Source organism: Octopus bimaculoides, chromosome 2, assembly GCF_046866305.1.
Source record: "Octopus bimaculoides isolate indiv1 chromosome 2, ASM4686630v1, whole genome shotgun sequence".
NCBI lineage: Eukaryota > Metazoa > Mollusca > Cephalopoda > Octopoda > Octopodidae > Octopus > Octopus bimaculoides.
Genome location: NC_142929.1, coordinates 189,065,847 through 189,088,067, shown reverse-complemented (window position 1 = coordinate 189,088,067; position 22,221 = coordinate 189,065,847). Strand labels below are relative to the sequence as shown.

General features: G+C 40.2%; 2 protein-coding genes across 8 annotated transcripts in view; one reads left to right on the top strand and one right to left on the bottom strand.

Moving 5' to 3' along the window:
* Positions 1 to 19,392, top strand: part of LOC128247089 (uncharacterized) — a 43,764-nt gene extending 24,372 nt beyond the window's left edge. For 2 of the 4 annotated variants that reach the window (XM_089348215.1, XM_089348213.1), the window contains 8 exons: positions 2,260 to 4,523; positions 7,300 to 7,422; positions 9,914 to 11,008; positions 11,075 to 11,800; positions 12,699 to 12,784; positions 14,916 to 14,999; positions 16,784 to 16,824; positions 17,706 to 19,392. In XM_089348215.1, coding sequence (XP_089204341.1) covers positions 2,260 to 4,523; positions 7,300 to 7,422; positions 9,914 to 11,008; positions 11,075 to 11,800; positions 12,699 to 12,784; positions 14,916 to 14,999; positions 16,784 to 16,824; positions 17,706 to 18,196 — 4,910 coding nt within the window. In that variant the 3' untranslated portion in view covers positions 18,197 to 19,392. Of the gene's footprint in view, positions 1 to 2,259; positions 4,524 to 7,299; positions 7,423 to 9,913; positions 11,801 to 12,698; positions 12,785 to 14,915; positions 15,000 to 16,783; positions 16,825 to 17,705 lie in introns of all 4 variants that reach the window. The other 2 variants (XM_089348214.1, XM_089348212.1) reach the window with 1 other exon arrangement.
* The window catches only part of LOC106874815 (uncharacterized), a 29,370-nt gene continuing 25,635 nt past the window's right edge, over positions 18,487 to 22,221 (bottom strand). For 2 of the 4 annotated variants that reach the window (XM_089348217.1, XM_089348218.1), the window contains exon 12: positions 18,487 to 19,354. The gene's annotated coding sequence lies outside the window, so the exon portion shown is untranslated. The remainder of the gene's footprint in view (positions 19,355 to 22,221) is intronic. The other 2 variants (XM_089348216.1, XM_089348219.1) reach the window with 1 other exon arrangement.

Genomic DNA, 22,221 nt, shown 5'->3' with positions numbered 1-22,221 from the left:
TACGAACAACCATGCTACATGGCAGTGAAACATGGGCTGTAACTGCTGAGGACATACGTAAGCTCACAAGGAATGAAGCCAGTATGCTCCGTTGGATGTGTAATGGCAATGTGAATACCCGTCAGAGTGTAAGTATCTTGAGAGAAAAGCTGAACATTAGAAGCATCAGTTGTGACGTGCAAGAGAGACGATTGCGCTGGTATGGACATGTGGTGAGAATGGAGGAGGATAGCTGCGTGAAAAAGTGCCACACCCTAACAGTTGAGGGAACCCGTGGAAGAGGTAGGCCCAGGAAGACCTGGGCTGAGGTGGTGAGGCAAGACCTTCGTACATTGGGCCTCACCGAGGCGATGACTACTGACCGAGACCTTTGGAAATGTGCTGTGCGTGAGAAGACCCGGCAAGCCAAGTAAGATCGTTGCCAGTGCCCCTGGACTGGTTCTTGTGCGGGTGGCACATGAGATGCACCATTTTGAGCGTGGCCGTTGCCAGTACCGCCTGACTGGCTCCTGTAGGATTTTCGAGCGAGATCGTTGCCAGTGCCCCTGGACTGGCTTGTGTGGGTGGCACATAAAAGACACCATTTCGAGCGTGGCCGTTTTCGTGCGGGTGACACGTAAAAGCACCCACTACACTCTCTGAGTGGTTGGCGTTAGGAAGGGCATCCAGCTGTAGAAACTCTGCCAAATCAGACTGGAGCCTGGTGTTGCCATCCGGTTTCACCAGTCCTCAGTCAAATCGTCCAACCCATGCTAGCATGGAAAGCGGACGTTAAACGATGATGATGATATATATATATGTTTGTGTGTCTGTCTGTCCCCCCCCCCTTCCAGCATCGCTTGACAACCAATGCTGGTGTGTTTACATCCCAATAATTTAGCAGTTTGGCAGAAGAGACCAATAGAATAAGTACTAGGCTTCAAAAGAATAAGTCCTGGGGTCAATTTGCTTGACTAAAGGTGGTGCTCCAGCATGGCTGCAGTCAAATGATTGAAACAAGTAAAAGAATAAAGAGTATTGTTAAGTGGGTGCTTGAAGCATAAATGAGCATGACATTTTGATGGTTGGCCTTACTTAAAGATAACTTTAAAATAGGGTCACTCTTCAGTGCTACTGGTAACATGTAACCCAGTACAACCTGTCGTATGGTCAGATCATAAGTAGCTTGTCACAGTGAAGGTCTTGTGTGCTCCATTGACCCAGAGAGCCATGCTGGAGGGAGAGAAATCTTCAGGCAGGTGTTACCAGGCCAGACAGGTCAAAGGGTAGGAGACAGACAAAACTTTAAATCGAATCGTCGGCAGCAGGTCGTGGATTTAGTTATCGGCAGGGGACCTAACAGATTAGATTCCTGGCTTTGAACTAGCAGGATGTCATGCAGAAAATCTTGAATACAAGACAATGGATGAGACCCTAATATTCCTAGTTAGACGGAAACTGCGGGACCACATGGAGCAGTGCCCTGTGACTCCTATAGTATGCGCAACCGAAACCCCCATGAAAAGGGTGTCCTATGGGATGACTTCGATGAGATAAAATAGGGAAGATGTATCATAGAACCAACGACAGCTTTCAGATGGTTTGGTATTAAGGGTTAATGCAGTCAGCTTCTGCACATTTAAGTTTTTTTTCCAGTAAAAGTGCCTTAATGTTTTATAAAACATTTTAGTGGTTTCATAAAGAAGACAACTAATGCATAATAATTATATTTTATAGATGCTGGCATGTATTGATTCAGCAAAAGTGACTGATGGAATAAGTATTAGGCTTTTAAAAAGGAAAAAATTACATATTTGGGTCAACTTGTTCAACTAAAACAGTCTTCAAGCTGGTGCCCCAGCTTGGCCACAGTCGGATGATTAAAACATAAAAGTGTATCTTTTATGATAAAGATGATGATGATGATAATACCTAAATGTTTATTTGTTATTTCGCCCCCTCCACCTGCTGATTCATCACACTATTTGCTTTCATATGAAGTCCCTACTCTCTATTCATGCATCCATGACAATACTCTACCATTCCATTTATATTCTGATACCCTTAACTAAAGGGTATGCCCTGGTACTTTGCCACCATCTACCTCACACCCTTGGCCTTACGGTATTTGTTGTTTTTGTATTGATTTTTTTTTTATGGGTAATAATTTTGTACCCTGTGGTTTTAGGATTTAGTTTACAGATTAAAGAAGTGTGGAAATTCAAAACACATTTTTATAAAAATTTGATTTTAAATTTAGAAAGTTTGTTTTTATTTCAGATACTTCTAAAACTAATCCAAACAGGAAGAGAAAATCTCCACCGTCATATAATACACCAAGTGCAAAAAGGAAAAGAGTTTCTTTTGGACCTCAGCTGAGTCCAGAGCAATTTGATCGGGGTTTACCACCATCTACACCTGTAAGGAAAGGAGGAACACCTAACAGCAAGATTATTTCAGCTACTCGGCCATCATTGAAAAGGCAATCTTTACTCCATTCTACTCTAGCGGAAGAAGATGATTGCCCCAACATAAACAAGGTGTCATCCAAGACCACTCCCAAATCTTCAAAATTGTCACCCAAGACCACACCAAAATCTGTCAAGTTGTCGCCCAAGACCACACCAAAATCTGCCAAGCTGTCGCCTAAGACCACACCCAAATCTGCCAAGTTGTCACCCAAGACCTCACCCAAATCTGCCAAGCTGTCGCCCAAGACCACACCAAAATCTGCCAAGTTGTCACCCAAGACCTCACCCAAATCTGCCAAGTTGTCACCCAAAGCCACACCCAAATCTGCCAAGTTGTCACCCAATACCACACCCAAATCTGCCAAGTTGTCACCCAAGACCTCACCCAAATCTGCCAAGTTGTCTCCCAAGGCCACACCCAAATCTACCAAGTTGTCACCCAAGACCACACCCAAATCTGCCCAGTTGTCTCCCAAGGGCACACCCAAATCTGCCAAGTTGTCTCCGAAGGCCACACCCAAATCTGCCAAGTTGTCTCTGAAGGCCACACCTAAATCTGCCAAGTTGTCGCCCAAGACCACACCCAGCTCTGTCACCTCACCCAAGGAAACACCTAAACCTGCAGTGTCACCCAAAGCCACCCGCAAATCTACTGAGCTGTCACCCAAGGCCACACCCATGTCTGCCAAGGTTTCACCCAAGGCCACGCCTAAGTCTGCAAAGGTGTCACCCAAAGCGACGCCCATGTCTGCCCAAATATCAACTAAAACAACATCTAAAACCCCACCTAGATCCACTCCTAAGTCTATCAAGGTGTCTCTTACAATTACACCCAAGTCTGCCAATGTGTCTTTCAGGGCAACACCCAAGTCCACCAAGGCATCTCCCAAATCAACACCCAAGTCCGCCAAAACAACACCTGAGTTCGCCAAGGTGTCTCCCAAAGCAACGCTCGAGTCCACCAAGGCGTTTCCCGAAGTAACACACGAGTCCACCAAGGTGTCTCCCAAAGCAATGCCTGAGTCCGCCAAGGCGTCTCCCAAAGCAACGCCCGAGTCCGCCAAGGCGTCTCCCAAAGTAACGCCCGAGTCCGCCAAGGTGTCTCCCAAAGCAACACCTGAGTCCGCCAAGGTGTCTCCCAAAGCAACACCTGAGTCCGCCAAGGTGTCTCCCAAAGCAACGCCTGAGTCTGCCAAGGTGTCTCCCAAAGCAATGCTTGAATCTGCCATGGCATCTCCCAAAACAACGCCCATGTCTGCCAAGGCATCTCCCAAAACAACGCCCGAGTCCACTGAGGTGTCTCCCAAAACAACACCTGAGTCCACTGAGGCATCTCCCAAAACAACGCCCATGTCTGCCACGGCATCTCCCAAAACAACGCCCGAGTCCACTGAGGTGTCTCCCAAAACAACACCAGAGTCCACCGCGGTGTCTCCCATAACAACGCCCAAGTCTGCCGAGGCATCTCCCATAACAACGCCCAAGTCTGCCGAGGCGTCTCCCAAAGCAACCCCCAAGTCCACCAAGGCATCTCCCAAAGCAACCCCCAAGTCCACCAAGGCATCTCCCAAAGCAACCCCCAAGTCCGCCAAGGCGTCTCCCAAAGCAACCCCCAAGTCCGCCAAGGTGTCTCCCAAAGCAACCCCCAAGTCCCCCAAGGCGTCTCCCAAAGCAACCCCCAAGTCCGCCAAGGTGTCTCCCAAAGCAATTCCCAAGTCCGCCAAGGTGTCTCCCAAAGCAACCGCCAAGGCCTCTCCCAAAGCAACCCCCAAGTCTGCTAAAATTGATATGCTGACAGCTGCTTCAACATCGACGTCTGAGAGAAGTTCTTTATTACCAGACATCACTATTAAAATCAGAACTCCAAAATCAGATAAAAAAAAAGCTATAATTCTACAAAATATCCATGGAAGGCAATCAGCGAGAAAATCTGCCCGGAAAGGGGCCAAACCCCTCTGGTCCCAAGTTGTTAAACATGGAGCAAATAAAGTAAAAATCAACAAGAAAGCTGTGGTTGCTGCATTTAAGCCCAAAAGTAAACCTGTGAAAGAAGCCGTTTCCTTACCTAGCAAGGTATGTCTGTCTTTTATCTTTTATTTGTTTCTGTCATTAGACTGCGGCCATGCTGGAGCACTGCATTCAAGAAGTTTTAGTCAAATGAATTTTGAGCCTGGTACTTATTTTATTGGCCGGTTTTGCCAAACTGCTAAGTTACGGGGAAGGAAGTGCACAAACACTGGTTGTGAAGCAGTGGTGGGAGGACAAACACAGACACAAAGATATATATATATATATATACTCTTTTACTTGTTTCAGTCATTTGACTGTGGCCATGCTGGAGCACCGCCTTCAGTCGAGAAAATCGACCCCAGAACTTATTCTTTGTAAGCCTAGTACTTATTCTATTGGTTTCTTTTTCCGAACCGCTAAGTTGCGGGGACATAAAAACACCAGCATCGGTTGTCAAGTGATGTTGTGGGGACAAACAGACACACACACACACACATATATACACGACAGGCTTCTTGCAGTTCCCGTCTACCAAATCCACTCACAAGGCTTTGGTCGACCCAAAGCTATAATAGAAGACACTTGCCCAAGGTGCCACGCAGTGGGACTGAACTCGGGACCATGTGATTGGTAAGCAAGCTACTTACCACACAACCACTCCCGCGCCTATGTATATACATCTATATATATTATCATCATCATCATCATTTATCGTCCACTTTCCATGCTGGCAAGTTGGAGAGCTACACCAAGTTCCAGTCTGAATTTGACTTGGTTTCTATAGCTGGATGCTCTTCCTAATGCCAACCACTCTGAGAGTGTAGTGAGTGCCTTCTTCATGTCCCCGACACAGGTGCTGTTACGTATCACTTGCACCGGCCACAGCTACAATTTCACTTGGCTCGACAAGTCTTCTCAAGCACAGCAAATCACCAAAGGACACCGCTTCCGTGAGACCCCACATCCAAAGATCATGCTTCAGCACCACGTCCCACGACTTCCTGGGTCTACCTCTTCCTCGGGTTCCCTCCACAGTTAGAAATTGGCACTTCTTCAAGCAGCTGTCCTCATCCATACACATCACATGACCGTACCAGCACAAATACCTCTCTTGCACACTATATTTGATGCCTCTTATGTCCAATTTTTCTCTGCACACTGGCATTGCACATCGAGTGGAGTAAACTACATTCATTTCTTTCAAACCTTCATGACTCATGTTTCACTGCTGTGTAGCATGGCTGTTCGTATTGCTAGAAAACGGGAAGGATGGCTGTTTATAAATGCCAAAACTCCCTGGTGAAGAATGCACCCCTCAACATAGGTTAGTCATTAGTGACTTCAGAATCAGGGCTAAAAAGCTGCCAAGAAGACAACCAGTATGGAAAAGAACGGTCTGGAAGCTTAAGGCCACTCTGAATGGTCAGAGATGTTATTCAGAGCATTTCATGAAAAAGAGGAGGACAACAGGAGATTCCTATGGGACAATCTTCTGAGGGACACTGCCCAAATTTGTGGCTGTTGCAAATTCCCTTCTCCACCTAAGGTGACATGATGTTAGAATATGCAAACGAACCATTGACAGGGACATCAGAGAAAAGAAACAGTCTTTGAAGGACTGGAACTGTATCAGACAGCCAGAAGGCAGGCTAGGAGAGAAGCAGAATAGTTTACCACTGTTCTGTGACATGAGGACCAGAGGCTTGAAGTGCTTGGGATTGCAAGACAGTGCCAGTGCCCCTGGACTGGTTCTTGTGCGGGTGGCACATGAGATGCACCATTTTGAGCGTGGCCGTTGCCAGTACCGCCTGACTGGCTCCTGTAGGATTTTCGAGCGAGATCGTTGCCAGTGCCCCTGGACTGGCTTGTGCGGGTGGCACATAAAAGACACCATTTCGAGCGTGGCCGTTTTCGTGCGGGTGACACGTAAAAGCACCCACTACACTCTCTGAGTGGTTGGCGTTAGGAAGGGCATCCAGCTGTAGAAACTCTGCCAAATCAGACTGGAGCCTGGTGTTGCCATCCGGTTTCACCAGTCCTCAGTCAAATCGTCCAACCCATGCTAGCATGGAAAGCGGACGTTAAACGATGATGATGATGATAATGGTTCATTTGCATTTAATGATTCTGCAAAGAAAAAGGCTTGGAAATGCCATTATGAAAGGTTGCTAAATGGAGAGAATGCATGGGAGGAGGTGAGACTGTCAAATCTAACCCAACTGAGGGGCCAGCTAGCCAAATCAACAATAGCTTGGTACAAGGGTGAGTCAAAGAGTAATGCCATTTTGTTTAGGACAGGTATAATTACCAACACAGGAGCATGCAGTATTTCTTCTGACTCTCATGTTTGGAGTTCAAATCCTGCCAAGATAATATTGTTTGCTTATTCCAGTTTTAAAATCCAGGTTTTAGTTGTTATAATTACGTGAGGCACACATTAGAGTTGAAAGTTCTGGAAATATTATTTGCAGAGAGTTATTATATATGGAGACAGGAAGTTGAAAAAATAACTTTTGGTATTATTCACCATTACACATGTTTCATTTGCTAATAGGAAATTTCTTACATGTTTATCTGACATGTACGGTTTTGTAATTCCAGTTAGAAATTTATCAGATAATCACATTATCCAGATGTAAATTTTACTAATTCCTATTAGCAAATGAAACATGTGTAATGGTGAATAAATAATACTAAAAAAACCTTTTCCAGCTTCCTGTTTTGGTGTGTGTGTATGCAAATTAAACGTCTAGTATTGTATATGTAAGTAAACCTTTGGTTATTCATCTTTGCTGTCATCAGAGTATTGATCGTTATTATTATTATTGTTTGACTCTAGAAAATCTATCCTGTGACTCCTCGCAGAAAAGTTTTGGCCTCAGCCCCTAGTACTGGTCATATTAATTCCCCGTCAACAATTCTTGTTGGGAAACTGTTAAAGAGTACAAAATCTCCAGCCGCAGTAAGTATATGCCTTTTATATTTTACTCATTTCAGTCATTGGACTGCAGCCATGCTGGGGCACTGCCACGAAGGGTTTGGGTCAAACAAATTATCTCTAGTACTTATTTTGTCTATTACTTATTCTATTTGTCCCTTTTGCCAAACAACCAAGTTGCAGATGTCTAAATCAACCATCAACAGGTGTCGGAAGTGGTGGTACAATGATACACATTGGCCAAGGGCTAAAGTAGAAGCCACTTGCCCAAGGTGCCATGCAGTGGGGCTGAGCCTAAAACCCACATGGTTGGAAAGCATGCTTCAAAACCACACGACTACGCCTATATATATAGATAAATTAACAAGAAATTTTCTAATTAACTATTTTGTATGAATTTTCTTGCATAACCTTTTTAAGTATTCTCTTATAATTACCACCTAAAACTGATATCTCTCTTACTCTTAACCGTTTTGATACCAATTTCATGTTAATTCATATTCCAAACACCAGCTTAACCCTTTCGTTATCTGTATTTATTTTGAGATGCTCTGTGTTTCTTTAAATTACTTTAAATATAACAAAGAATTTAGTAAAATAACTTAGTTATCATTCAGCTAGTGTTAGGAACATAAATTGTGACTAAGGTTTAGTGGAAGATTTTAATTCAAAACTTACGAAAACAAGACATTTGTACTACAGAGCCAGAACTGGTTTCAGCCAGGTTGGTAATGAAAGGGTTAATACAAACAAAAATTTCCTAAATTATTCCACAATTCTTAAAATTAATTGAAACAAAGACATTGAATTTCAACAGAAATATGGTTACAAAAAGGTGAAGATAATATTTTATAGTTTTTTCTGTATATATCTCTAGTAGTCTGGTATTCACCAAACCAATGGCATAATGGAGGTTCTTTTGTTTTCGTTTAGATTAAAGGCATTCTTTTAATTTTAGAATTCACTGTTTAATTTAAATGGAACTAATAATCTACTTCTCTACATATAGCCACTTGTGTGTGTGTGTGTGTGCATAGAAACATGCAACTGTTTCTATGCACTTGGACAATGTTTATCTCATTTAGTGTCTACATTGCATGCTGACCATGAATTTGGTGGTTTGACAGGTCCAAAGACTGCATCTTGCTCCAGTGTCTGCTTTGGCGTGGTTTCTACAGCTGGATTTCCTTCCCAATGCCAATCACTTTACAGTGTGTACTGGGTGTTTGTTTCCATGGCACCAGCACTAGTGAGGTCACCATGGAGTCTTGCAAGACTAAGGTCCCCTTTGACTGGGTGGGTCTATGGTAGAGAAGAAGGTGATTTTATATCATGGGATGAGGGATTAAAGTGAAAGAGAAAGGGCCAGAAGATAACTGGTTTCTAGTTGAGATGGAGCCAGACTGCTATTCACATTATAGGAGAGAGAGAGTGGGGAGAGATCTGCTAAGAACTGGAAAGAGATAAAGAATAACAGTGGTGAGGTGTCAGGATGGACCCTCGAAATATGGGAGTCTTTATCTTGTAGGCTGCATGGTAACCTCACTAGTGCTGGTGCCATGAAAAAAGCGATCAGTATATGCTGTAAAATGGTTGGCATTAGGATGGGCTTGCAGTTGCAGAAACCATTCCAAAGTAGAAACTGGAGCTCGATGCAGTCTTTGAACTCATCAGGACATTTAAATGATGAAGATTATAATGATGTCCAGTTTTCATCTTACTTTGAGAATTCTCTTCACCTAAGTCCAGCTTGTAGTCTGCTAGATAAACTTCTTGTTTTAAAATCAACTAAATTAAAAGCCTTCTATCAAAATTTCATGTTATGTTTCCCAAAGTGATGTAAATTAATATCTTCCATCAACATTGTATGTTCCAAACGTCAGCTTAACCTTTGTACTGCAGAAATCCAATATAGCTGCTCAAAATATCTTTACCCTTAACTTTGGAAAGCAGTTTTAAAAACCAATCCATGTTCTGTTTGAAACAATTTTTCCTTGAGATATGTCAAGTACATTGAGGCAACACGACTGGGAGATATTTTGCATCATTAATGTAATAACCAAGAAATTTAATTTTGCAATTAAAGAGTTTTAATATTAGTAGTTATTTTACTAAATTCTTATTTTCAAAATGTAGCATTACATTTTAAACTTGCTCTATTGAATACACTCATAATCCCCATTGTTGGTGAAAGGATTGATATGTGGTTAAAACGAAAAGAGTGTGGTTTTTCAATAGACATTTTGAAGAAACTTATATCTAGTTGGGTCCAGCAGACCCAAATCATGTAATACGGGAATTCTGCTGCCAGTGACAGACGAATTTCGTCTGCGATAATTTATGTGTTTGCTTTTTATTCACTAAGCACCTATAAGAGAGGATCTCTCAAGGCTAATGGCACAGTTTCCAGTATTCTAACGAGGCACTTATGTTGTCATGTTTACCTTTTGGTATTAATAGTGCTTCCGTTGCTAATAATTATTTATTTATTCATTTGATATCTTTTTACTTTCAGACTAAAAAACTGGCTTCACCTTTGATTGAAAAATTTGATGAGAGTGATTTGTACGATTCCATCCCAGACAGTCCAGCTGCACCTTCACATATGTTTGTCTCACCTTTGAAATCTTCAGTATCTGGGGATTCACGGGCAAACTATAATCCCCTTTTAGAAAAATTGGTTGGCATTAAAGAAACGCTTAAAACTCTCAAACGCCGTAAGTCTGAAGATCTGAGGGGAGTTAGGAAATTATTAAAAACTCCAGCCCGCCGAACATCTGTTAAATTTGTTGGCATGAAGGAGATGCTTAAAACTCCCAGGGGCCGTAAATCTGAAGATCTGAGAGGGGTTAGGAAACTGGTAAAAACTCCAGCCCGCCGAACATCTGCTAAATTGGTTGGCATGAAGGAGATGCTTAAAACTCCCAAAGGCCGTAAATCTGAAGATCTGAGAGGGGTTAGGGAATTATTAAAAACTCCAGCCCGCCGAACATCTGCTAAATTGGTTGGCATTAAGGAAATGCTTAAAACTCCCAAGGGCCGTAAATCTGAAGATTTGAGAGGAGTTAGGAAGTTGGTAAAAACTCCAGCCCGCCGAACATCTGCTATATTAGATGGTGTAAAAGAAATGCTTAAAACTCCCACACAAAAATCCCCCAAGACTTCCCAAAAGGGCAGTCCTGCTAAGATGACTCCCAAGAAAACTAGCCCAGCTGCTAGGATGACTCCTAAGAAAGCCAGCCCTGCTGTTAAGGTAACTCCTAAGTCCAGTCTTACAGCCAAAGTGATCAAAAAGTCCACTCGTCTTGCCAAGGTGACTCCCAAGAAGGCCAGCCCTGCTGCTAAAGTGACTCCCAAGAAGGCCAGCCCTGCTGCTAAAGTGACTCCCAAGAAGGCCAGCCCTGCTGCTAAAGTGACTCCCAAGAAGGCCAGCCCTGCTGCCAAGGTGACCCCCAAGAAGTCCAGCCCTGCTGCTAAAGTGACTCCCAAGAAGGCCAGCCCTGCTGCTAAAGTGACTCCCAAGAAGGCCAGCCCTGCTGCTAAAGTGACTCCCAAGAAGGCCAGCCCTGCTGCCAAGGTGACTCCCAAGAAGGCCAGCCCTGCTGCTAAGGTGACTCCCAAGAAGGCCAGCCCTGCTGTTAAAGTGATCTCCAAGAAGTCCAGTCGTCTTGCTAAGGTGTCACCAAAGAAGGCTAGCCCTGCTGCCAAAGTTACACCCAAGAGGACCACTCGTGCAACCAGAGTAACTTCCAAGAAACCTACTCCACAGATTTCTAAGAAAGAAGATCCTGAAGTCATTGATAGTGCAAACTTAGGCTCACCTGAAGTGACCACCTCTGGAAAGACACGATCATCCCGGAATGCAGCTAGTAGTAAGTCTACTACGAAAACTGAATTAGCAAAGCCTACCAGGAGTACAAGGAATGCTACAGGGAAGCAAACTGCCAAAAAGGGCTTAACTGTTTCAGAACCAGTATTAGCAGAGACTCCAAAACAAGCAGAGGCTGAGAAGGAAATCCCTGAAGTTGCCAGTGGTTCAAATCGTGCTGATTCTCCAGTAAAAGCATTAAGACAAACTAGAGCCAACAAGAAGTTTACATCCATTACCAAAGGAAAAACTTCTTCAAAAGAGAAAGAAAAACCAACGCCTTTGAAAGTAATTCAAGAAAAAACAATCAACCTGGATAACAGTGAAGAATGTAGTCCTGTTGCTGTGAGATCACGAAAGACAAGATCGACTAAAACTACATCAGATAAAGTTTCAATAGAAGACAGTGATTTACCAAAAGTTACAAGGACGACTACAGTTGATACTACAAAGAAAAGAGCTAGCAAAAGAGGTGCTTCCAAATCAAATGTTGCAGAGGACAATCTAGAAACCCCTAGCAAGAAAAGACTTGTGGTGAGTAACTGTTTATTTTAGCACTATTGAAGTCATCATCATTTAACGTCTGTTTCCCATGCTGGCATGGGTTGGACAGTTGGCCAAGAGCTGCACTAGCTTCCATTGTCTGTTTCGGAATGGTTTCTACAGCTGGATGCCCTTCCTAAGGTCATCCACTTTACAGAGTGTACTGGGTGCTTTTCATGTGGCACCAGCATGTGAAGTGTTAAGCAAAAATATTTCCAGTTCTTTGCATCTATTGCTAAATCCTCATTATCATCATTTAATGTCTGTTGTCCATGCTGGTGTCGGTTGGACAGTTTGACTGGGCTGGCACACTGGAAGGCTGCACCAGGCTCCAGTCTGATTTGGCATGTAAACTTGCCCAATTAAATACACATATAATCCTTATTGTTGGTGCAGGGATGGGTGTGTGGTTGAAAAGCTTGCTTCCCAATCATGTGGTTTTGGGTTCAGCTCCACTGCATGGCACATTGGGCAAGCATCTTCTATTATCACCCCAGGTCACCTAATGCCCTGTGAGTGGATTTGTTGGGATGGAAATTGAAAGAAGCCTGTTGTATGTATACAACCTTGTCTTGACATCATGTGAGGGTTGTATGCAAGCATCCTCATCATACAAGTGATGCTGTTCGTTTCCAGTCTTTCATGGAAACGCGTCTGGCCAAGCAAGGAGAAGTGTTACCTTGCTTGAAAACAGGTGAGTGTTGGGTGACAGGAGAAGCATCACGCCAAATAAAAATCTACCTCAGCAAATTCCAACTTCAGCAATGCCAACTTGCACTGCCATAGGAAAAAAATATTTTCAAGAATTTTATTTCATTAGCTTATGACTTCCATTACTTTTGTCAATGTTGTAGACTGAAAATATATTTATTACAATTATTTTGTTTAGGCTTCACCATCACCAAAACCAGTTAAGAAAGCATTGGAGAAGATATCTGAAAATGTTGACACCATTTCGGAAGAGTCACCAAAACTGTAATTATTTCTTGTTTTTCTATTTTCCTGCATAGAATGCTCACCTTTCAACTTTAAACTTAGGTGAGGGTGTTATAGATGCACATTTTGTTACATATCTGTTAGCTTGGAGAATTCCCAGAAACTAACTTTCGGTTATGTTATCTCTTTAATCCTTTCATGCCAATCCACACAAGACTTCCCCTGGTTCTGTAATACAAACTTTCTGTTTTAAAGTAAACTAAACTGACTTTGACCGACCAGACTGTTAGGCATTGCTTCGACACTACTGGTCACAGCACACTGTCCATTCCTCTCTGCATTTTGCCCTCGTAGCTCCAAATGCTTATTTTATTTCGTCAACCCACAGTTTTGGAGGCCTTCCATCTGCCCAGAGACCACTCGACAACTGCATGATTCTGCCAATTGTCAGTTTACCAAGTGGTGTTTGGCCCATTTGAACCTCTGCCTTCTGTATTCGGTGATCTCTCGCATGCCAGATTTCTCTCTGATCGTTTCACTTCAGATGTGTTCTTTCAGCAACCCTCCCAGCATCAATCTTTTCATAGCTCTTTGAGCAGTTACCAACCTCTGGTCCTCTCTTTGTTGTGGCCCAGGTTTTGCTTCTGTGCAAAATTGCGGGTAAAACTGTGCCGTTAAAGAGGTTGGCGCAAGTGGTCCTATCCAGCTCTCTTTTCAGCATATCTTTGATGGAGTAGAATGCTTTCCATTCAGTTCTTTTTCTCTCTGAGATCTTCTCTATGTCTCGGCACGTATTCACCGTTCGTCCAAACCATCATAGTCTCCTCTCTTGCATGCCACATCAACTTTTCTATCCGCACATTTCCACTTCCTCTTGTCTGCACAGCTATTCCACGTCCATTGGCGCATACTGGCCTCGTCCCTCTCAACCTTTGCTTCTCCTCTGCATTCAGTTCTTTTTCTCTCTGAGATCTCTATGTCTCGGCACGTATTCACCGTTCGTCCAAACCATCATAGTCTCCTCTCTTGCATGCCACATCAACTTTTCTATCCGCACATTTCCACTTCCTCTTGTCTGCACAGCTATTCCACGTCCATTGGCACATACTGGCCTCGTCCCTCTCAACCTTTGCTTCTCCTCTGCATTCAGTTCTTTCGTCTCACTACCTTTGAACAGTATTTATGATCGACTGCCACCCCTGCTCCGTCTATCTCCTTTCTCTCCTCCTTTACCTCTCACCTCTCCCTTTACTCCCTCCACCTTGTTTTGTAACTTTTCTACTTTCTCTCTCACTCTGTGTGTGCGTGTGTGTAAGCTCTCTTTACTCATTGCCTACCACTAGACCTCCCTCTGCAACTCTTTGTATCTCTCTTTTGCTCTCTCTCTCGCTCCCCTCTCTATACAATGTTATCTGTAATTGGTGGAATTGACCAACAGACATTTACACCAGCTACTTTTATATAGAGATTAACCCTTTGAACCCTAACCACCCACAGGAATTAAATGCACCACCCTAAGCTCCCAGTGAAAAATTTTTGATTTTAGAATATATGCTGAAAGACATGCTTGTTTCATAACACAAGGGTACAAAATGGTGAAAAATGAAGACACATGGAGTGCTGGTAGACCAACATTTGGGGTTCTAAGGGTTAATTGAATCACACAAGGTTTTTCTGAAAAGGTCACTAAATTGCAAGATTTTACATGGAACAAAATCTTTTCCTTAGCTTATTTCTCTCAAATTGCCCTGCTTATATGTTTTTTCCAATTAATTTTGATGGTAGGTTTTAATTTAAATTACTTTAACCCTTTAGCATTTAAACTAGACATCCAGCCCAAATATTTCACATTTTGTGTTTAAACCAGCCAGATTGGACTTCTCACACCTACCCTCTGATGTCATTCTAAAAATAAACAACCACATCGTTGAAATCTCAAGGTTACAAGATAATGCATGATTAATTAAAAACAATGTGAATAAAGAAGCATTACATTTGACAGAATGATAATATTAAAGGGTTGGAACATGTAGTTTATATCATAAAACTAGGGGCAGTGTCTGGTGAGTTGCTATTAAAAGGCTTAAATTGTTCATGGAGGAAATTGTATGAAGTGTTGATTATAAACATGTAAGCAAAATTTTAAAGTTGGATTAATTTTCTTTTCCAGAAGAACTACAAGAAAAAGAGCTGCTACTGATAATCCTACTGTTTCTCCTAAAGTTACCAGAACTCAGAAAACCAGACAGACTAAGTAGGGTTTTTTTCTTAAAATTTGTTTTTAATTTTCTTTCTCTTCTGGAATTATCAGTGTTTAATTCAATCTTAGTTCTCAGCCCCACTCATGTTTGTCATAGTCCTTCGAGCCACAACAAAGAAATTTAAGATTGGCAGCCCTTAGGAGCTCCCCTATGCCAATGACCTTGTTCATATAGGTGGACTAGAGACAGGGAAGAAATTTTAAGAATGCTGGATCACCTCCTCTAATGCCCCCCCCCCCCTCTGTTGTGGCAAGACACCTGCTTTTGTCTCTTTGTCACACTCTAACTTTTCATCCTCTGACACAAGTTCCCCTCCTCAAATGCCTCCTTCCCCTCTCATAATTCCTTGTCTTGTGAATTACTTGGTTACCCTGCCAATGCTGGTGCCACGTTAAAAGCATCCTGTCCACACTAACGTGGTTGGCACCTGGAAGGGCATCCAGCTGTAAAAAGCACTGAGTCCATTTTGCGGAGTGGTTGGTGTTAGGAAGGGCATCCAGCCGTAAAACCCCTGCCAAAACAGACACAGTAGCCTTGGGTAGATTTTCTACCAGGCCAGCTCCTGTCAACCGTCCTACCCATGCATGCATGCATGGAAGATGGACATTAAGCAATGAAGCTAGGACTGAAGTCTAAGAACCTTAGAATTAATGACTTGCAGGGATGCGGTATTTTGTTATGCAACCATCATATTAAATGTCTTTATAAAGCAATACTGTGTTCTTTTTTGTTAGCAGTGCTATTAAATCACTCCAAGACATCAGATGTAAACAAACAATGAGATTAACCCTTTTGATACAAACCTGGCCGGAGCCAGCTGAAAAAGTTTTTGGTTCATAAGACCAACCTGGCCATAGCCAGCCGAGAGGGCCCATTGTTATTTAAATCTGAATTTAAGCACAAATTTCGTTAGTACATTTGTGAGAATACATGATTTCACTTTGTAAATAGTTGAGTTATAGTATCTGACATTGCTTGATGTGATATCTGAACTCAGTGAATTTTGGGAGATTTTTTTCCACATTTCTTTTTGGCGTCGATTTTTTTTTCAACTTTGAAAATGGATAGGAGTTTCATGCTATCAAGCGGTGATTCCGAATTTAAAGGTTTTTCAACGGAAAATATGGAGATATTGAAAAAGAATGAATGAGATACAAAAGCACGTGGTGTATGAGAATGAATAGGATATTTCTGTCTGAAACCGAAAGCAGTGATTCTGAAGAAACTGAAAGCGGCGATAGCGACAGCAAAGACGATTTTACATCGGAATGAAGTAAAATCTTTTAAAATGATTTTATTAACAATTTTTCTGAGGAGATGGGGTCTATCCATAGTCTTTCTTAGGAAGCAAAACCGTTAGACTTTTATTTTTTTCAGTATGCTTGTTTGAAGCAATCACTGTGGAAACAAACTTACGTAGAATGTATAAGGGTAACTGTTGAAATGATTTTATTTTTCATTCCTTTTGAAATTACCCTTATTCGTGGTTTGGACTTTAACTGCCATTTCCAGCATGTAAGGTGTCCTGTTAAAGGTCACCTCTTCTGTGTATAAAAACGTAAGCTAATTTATATGAAAAATATGTTGTCTATTGACTTTAATTACATATGCTGGCCACCGGTAGCATATTCCTCTAAATTTTCTACCCTTCTTATTTTTATATATATATGTGTGTACGTGAGAAAATGTATCTAGGCATGGCTTCTAAAACGTTTTTTTTTTTCTTCCTGAAATAAGATTTCATAATAATTATTATTATTATCTTTTTTACTTACAGAGTTGTTCAGAAGACGACATCTAAGAACACAAAAGAAACTGGTATGTAACTGTAATTTCTTTGACTAGACACTGATCTATATGGTTGTTGTCTCACAGCATGTTGAGGAAAGAGTGTGTGTATGTGTATGAACCATGTGGGTATATATCATCATTTAACATCCACTTTTCCATGCTTGCATGGGTCGGGCAGAATTTGTTGCACCAGCTTTCCAATGGCCAAATGCCCTCCCTATCACCAAACCTCCACCTGTTTCCAAGTAAGGTAATATTTTCCCAGAGCTAGAGATGTTTTTCATGGAAGGACTGGAAATGAACAACATCGCTTGTATAACAGTGATGCTCATATACAATCATCACATAATATCAAACAAGGGTATGTGTACACACACACACACATATACAACAAACTTCTTTCAGTTTCCTTCCACCAAATCCATTTGCTTGTTTTTGATGGGCTCAGGGCTATAACAGAAGACACTTGACCAGAGCACTATGCAGTGGGACTGAACCTGAGACCACAAGGTTGGTAAGCAAGCTTCTTAACCACACAACTGCACCTTTCTTTTAAATTTCTATTGATGACTTATCAGCTGCGAATGGTTACAGTTCTAAATGTTATCGGCAGGAATAAAAAAAAAACAAAAAAACTTTCGGTTCTGTAAATGCCCCACATTAAAAGCACTGGTGCCCCATAAAAGAGCACCCAGTACACTCTATAAAGTGGTTAGCATTAGGAAGGGTATCTAGTTGTAGAAACTGCACCAAAACAAACAATTATAGCTTGGCAAGCTTGCCAGCTCCTATCAAACCATCTGACCCATGCCAGCATGGAAAACGGATGTTAAATGATGATGATGATTGATTGATTTGAATATTATTCTGTTTACTGTTTGTTTATTTTACTCCCTTTTTTAAACCAGCTCCTGCCGAGGTACAAGAAAAAGCAGCTGAGAATCAAAATGATTTAGAAGAACTTGAAACCAAGGCAAAGGAAAATAAGAAACCAACCAGGCAGAGTCGACAAGTCAGTAAGAAAACTAAAGAAGAAGTAAACAAGAGTCAAGTGTTGACACGAGTTCGTGGGACAGCCGAAAAGGAATCTGTCTCTCCTGTTAAAACTCGGACCACACGAAGAGCAACTGTTAAGAGTCCTGTGAAAAAAGGAGCCGAGTCTAAAAAAGTAAAGACTCCAGTGAAGAAAGTAAAGACTCCAGTGAAGAAAGTAAAGACTCCAGTGAAAAAAGCAAAGACTCCAGTCAAGAAAGTAAAGACTCCAGTCAAGAAAGTAAAGACTCCAGTGAAGAGAGTAAAGACTTCGGTCAAGAAAGTAAAGACTCCGGTCAAGAAAGTAAAGACTCCGGTCAAGAAAGTAAAGACTCCAGTAAAGAGAGTAACGAGATCTCGACGTTAGCGGGTGTATGTAAATAAGTTGTTTTTATGTAAAGAAAAGGGCATTTCTGAATATATTATTCCATTTATCATTCCATGATTGTGTACATAGCATCAGATGAAATTACATAAATGATTAATTACATTTAATAGGATGGGGAAATTTTATATTCCATAGGATCAAGTTTATCATCATCATGTATAATAATTGAAAGATATAATTTGCGGCCATCATCACAATGCTTATTAAGTTAGTAATTAGATTCTAATTGTAGCATTCAGATTTGTTTCTTCAGAAAATGACTGAAGATATTTCATTTTTTTTTTTTTTTTAAATATATCTATGAAATTTAATTTTCAAATCTCATATTTATTTTCATCATTTTTATTGCCTTGTTCAAGCCTCAAACCAGGAGTGCAAATTTGAAAACATATTTAATGACTTCCACTGATCTTCGCTCCATGTCTTCATGTGAAGCAAAATGTATTTGAGATTTTTTTCTTGTTGAATGATGTAATGTGTATATGTTTGCAAAATGCATGAATGTTGAGTGTAAATGTGTCATGAAAGGATATACACTCTTTATTGGGTGAGTGTGTATGTATGTGTGGATATCAAGTATAAATAAGTTTTCTTGTGACGTGCATGTATAAGTGTCTATTTGTGCTATTTGAAAGAATATACACTTGTGTTTATGTATGTGTAACATGAATATATACCTCTTCTTGTGTGAATGTGTATATGTACATGAAGTGTAAATGTGTTATATGAAAGAATATACACCTTGTGTGAGTATATATGTATGTATATCAATTATACACGTGTCATACGATTCTTTTACAATGTCTTTTTCATGGCAAACAAACAGAAATCTATTTTTATTTCTTACATTTCCAATAACCACATGTTATATTTACATGTCACACTATCACATTCAGCTCCTGGAATGAGTAACTTTTAACCACAGTTGTCTTTAAAAACGGTTCAGGTTTGACGCACTAAAAAAAAAAACAATGCGTCTTTAAAAAAAAAAAAAAAAGCTTTTTTTTTTTTCTCCATTTCTGTCCAATGTTTTTCTTGTTTGGTTCTCTTTACATTTTCCTCATTGGCTCATCACTCATCTAGAAATGGCATTCTTTTATAATTTCATCCACCGAGGCACAATGATTGAGTCTACTGCTACAATAAAACAAAAGAAAATATATAATAAAAAAAAACTCTGATTCTTGTTTTTCGTTCGTTAGTTAATTTGTCAGTCCTGTTGTTTAATCAATAACAAAACTGATCTTATATCAGTTCCCTTTTTAGTTAATTATCATCTTTATTATTAGTTTGCAGGGTTGTTTTTTTTTCTTCCCTAGAAACTAATTAAACCGTCTTTTTTGTTTTTTTGTGTCCCCCCCAATCATTCTTATAAAAAATTTTTTATTTTATTGTTTTTGTTATCTGTATAATCTTTGTTCTTTAAAAAAACAAACAAATCACGGTCTTAAAAAGCTGACATCGAACCAGCTCTTCACTGCCAATAAAGAATTAATATTCCTCAGAAGAATGGTTGAACAAGAGAAGGTAAAATGAAATAAGAGCAAAACAAAAAATAAAATTTTTTATTTTTTAAACTCAAAACACATACATCCAAACACACATTTTGCCAATTTTTCTACTTCTCTTCTTTCGAAAGACATTATATAATATATATATATATTTTTTAATCTAAGTTTGTTATACAGTATTTTGTATAGCTTTTAAAAATAAAGACTTTTGTTTTACCTAAAATTTCATATATCTTTTAATAAAAATAAACACTTAATTCGTAGTAGAAATACTGATTTTTTTGAGCATTTTATGTTACATAAATTAGACATTTCTATTCATTGTAACCATCTACTTTTTTTTTTATAAAATTCTTTTTGTTCTTCTGTGCGTACCTTGCAAATTAAAATATCTTAAGTTTCTCCACTCCCAACATGAAAGTAAAATAAAACAAATACATGTCGCACATCAAATTAATTATTTTTTTTTTTAATCTGTTGAAAATAATTTCAATTTTGTATCATTCGAAACTTTTTAATCATAAAACAGTTGTCTTGGTCTTATTGTTTTATCTGTGACTTCTTTTTGCTTGTTTCAGTCAAGGGACTGTGGCCATGCTGGGGCACTATTTTGAAGGGTTTAAGCCTAGGACTTATTCTATTGGTTTCTTTTTGCTAAGCTGCAACAACACAAGCCAACGTTGGTTGTCACATGAGGGTGGAGGATAAAAACATACATGACGAACTTCCATGCAGTTTCTGTCTGCAAAATTCATTCGCAAGGCATGGGTCAGCATAGGGGCTAAAGTAGGAGTCACATGACCAAAGTGCCATGCAGTGGGACTGAACAACCATGTGATTGCAACACAAGCTCCTTAACCACTCAGCCATGCCTGCACCTATTCACGCATCAACTTTGTGTTATGGTCATGTATTAATACCACTTTTATGCTGGCATGGGTTTGATGAGTTGTTTCATCTTGGATCAGGTTTTATTTAGTTTGTTGCCCTCCTAGCCAAGTCAGAGGACCATATCTCATTCATACATTTTTCTGCATAGTTTCCATCGCTGGATATCCTTCTTAACACCAACCACTTTACAGAGTGTACTTAGCATTTAATGTCATTGGGTGGTTTGACAGAAACTGATGGTCCCAAGGACTGTACTATGCTTTGGTGTCTCTTTGGCACGGTTTCTAAGGCTGGATGCCCATCCTAATGCCAACCACTTCACAGCATGGACCGTATGCTTTTCTCAGGCCACCAGCCCTAATGAAATTGTCATGAATTCCACAAGATTACAAACCTTGAATAGGGAAAGCTAAAATATGAGGGTAAAGAGCCAGAACATTACATCATGGCAGCAACACTAGAGAGGTGGTCATGTCCAGGACAAGACTGGAGTCTGCTCTAGTCTCTACCTTCTTCCCTCTCATTTCACTTGAATGTCCAGTTATTCTCATTGAACTAAACAGAAAAAAATTAACTTGAATCTTAATATTCAATGAAAATTTTGTGTCACAAAGTCTAAAATATAGTTTAAATGCTATTAATTCCCTAACAATTTCTGTTGGAATACACTGTCTTTCTTTCAATTTTTGAAATAATGAATAATTTAATAAAATAACTCTGACATTGTTAATCTGCTGTTTGAAGTTTGTATCAAAAGAGTTATTGCTTTTGTTACAATATTTCTGTTAAAACTCACTACTTTTCTTTCAATTCGTCTTTAAAATTATGAAGGTGTTAGTAAAACAACTTTGTCATTATTAAACCCTTTTCTTACCAAATTTCTGTTAAAATACATTGCCTTTGTTTCAATTTATTTTTAAAATAATGGACAATTTATTAAACTTTGTCATTATTAATTTGAAGCAAACATTAACAAAAAATGTCAGTGGAATATTGTAATTTAAATTACTTTGAAAGCAAAAAGAGGTTCAGTGGGGTTGCTATGAAATGGATGAAGACTTGATTCTCACTTTGTCTTTGAATTCTTTTTACTTGGTCATTAACCTTTCAGCAAATGTTTTCAATTTATCATACTTTACTTTTTTTCAGATTTAAAAGATGCTATTATTTTAGAATAACATTGTAGGGTAGGTGTGAGAGACCTAATCTGGTCATTTTCAATACAACATGGGTAAAATATTTGCACGTGAATTGGTTGGTTTGAATACTGTAAAATTTTTTTTAAATGTTTAAATCCACCTGACACTGTCATAGCTGTGGTTAAGAAATTCACCTATAAACCCTGGGATTCCAGTTCAACCCCAAAGAGTGGCATCTACCATAGCTTCATGTTGGCCAATGTCTTGTGAGATTTGGAAGACAGTTGTACATAAACAGTTACAATGGGATTTTGTTCCACCAGGGTTTGCAGGACATCCTCGTCAAGCTCTACAGATCTTCCAGGATGAGGCTTTCCTTCTAGGCTGTAGTTTCCAGCTCAGAATTTCTAGAACCACCGTTGAAATTCACTTAGACTTATTGTCCAATACCCATATACTGCAC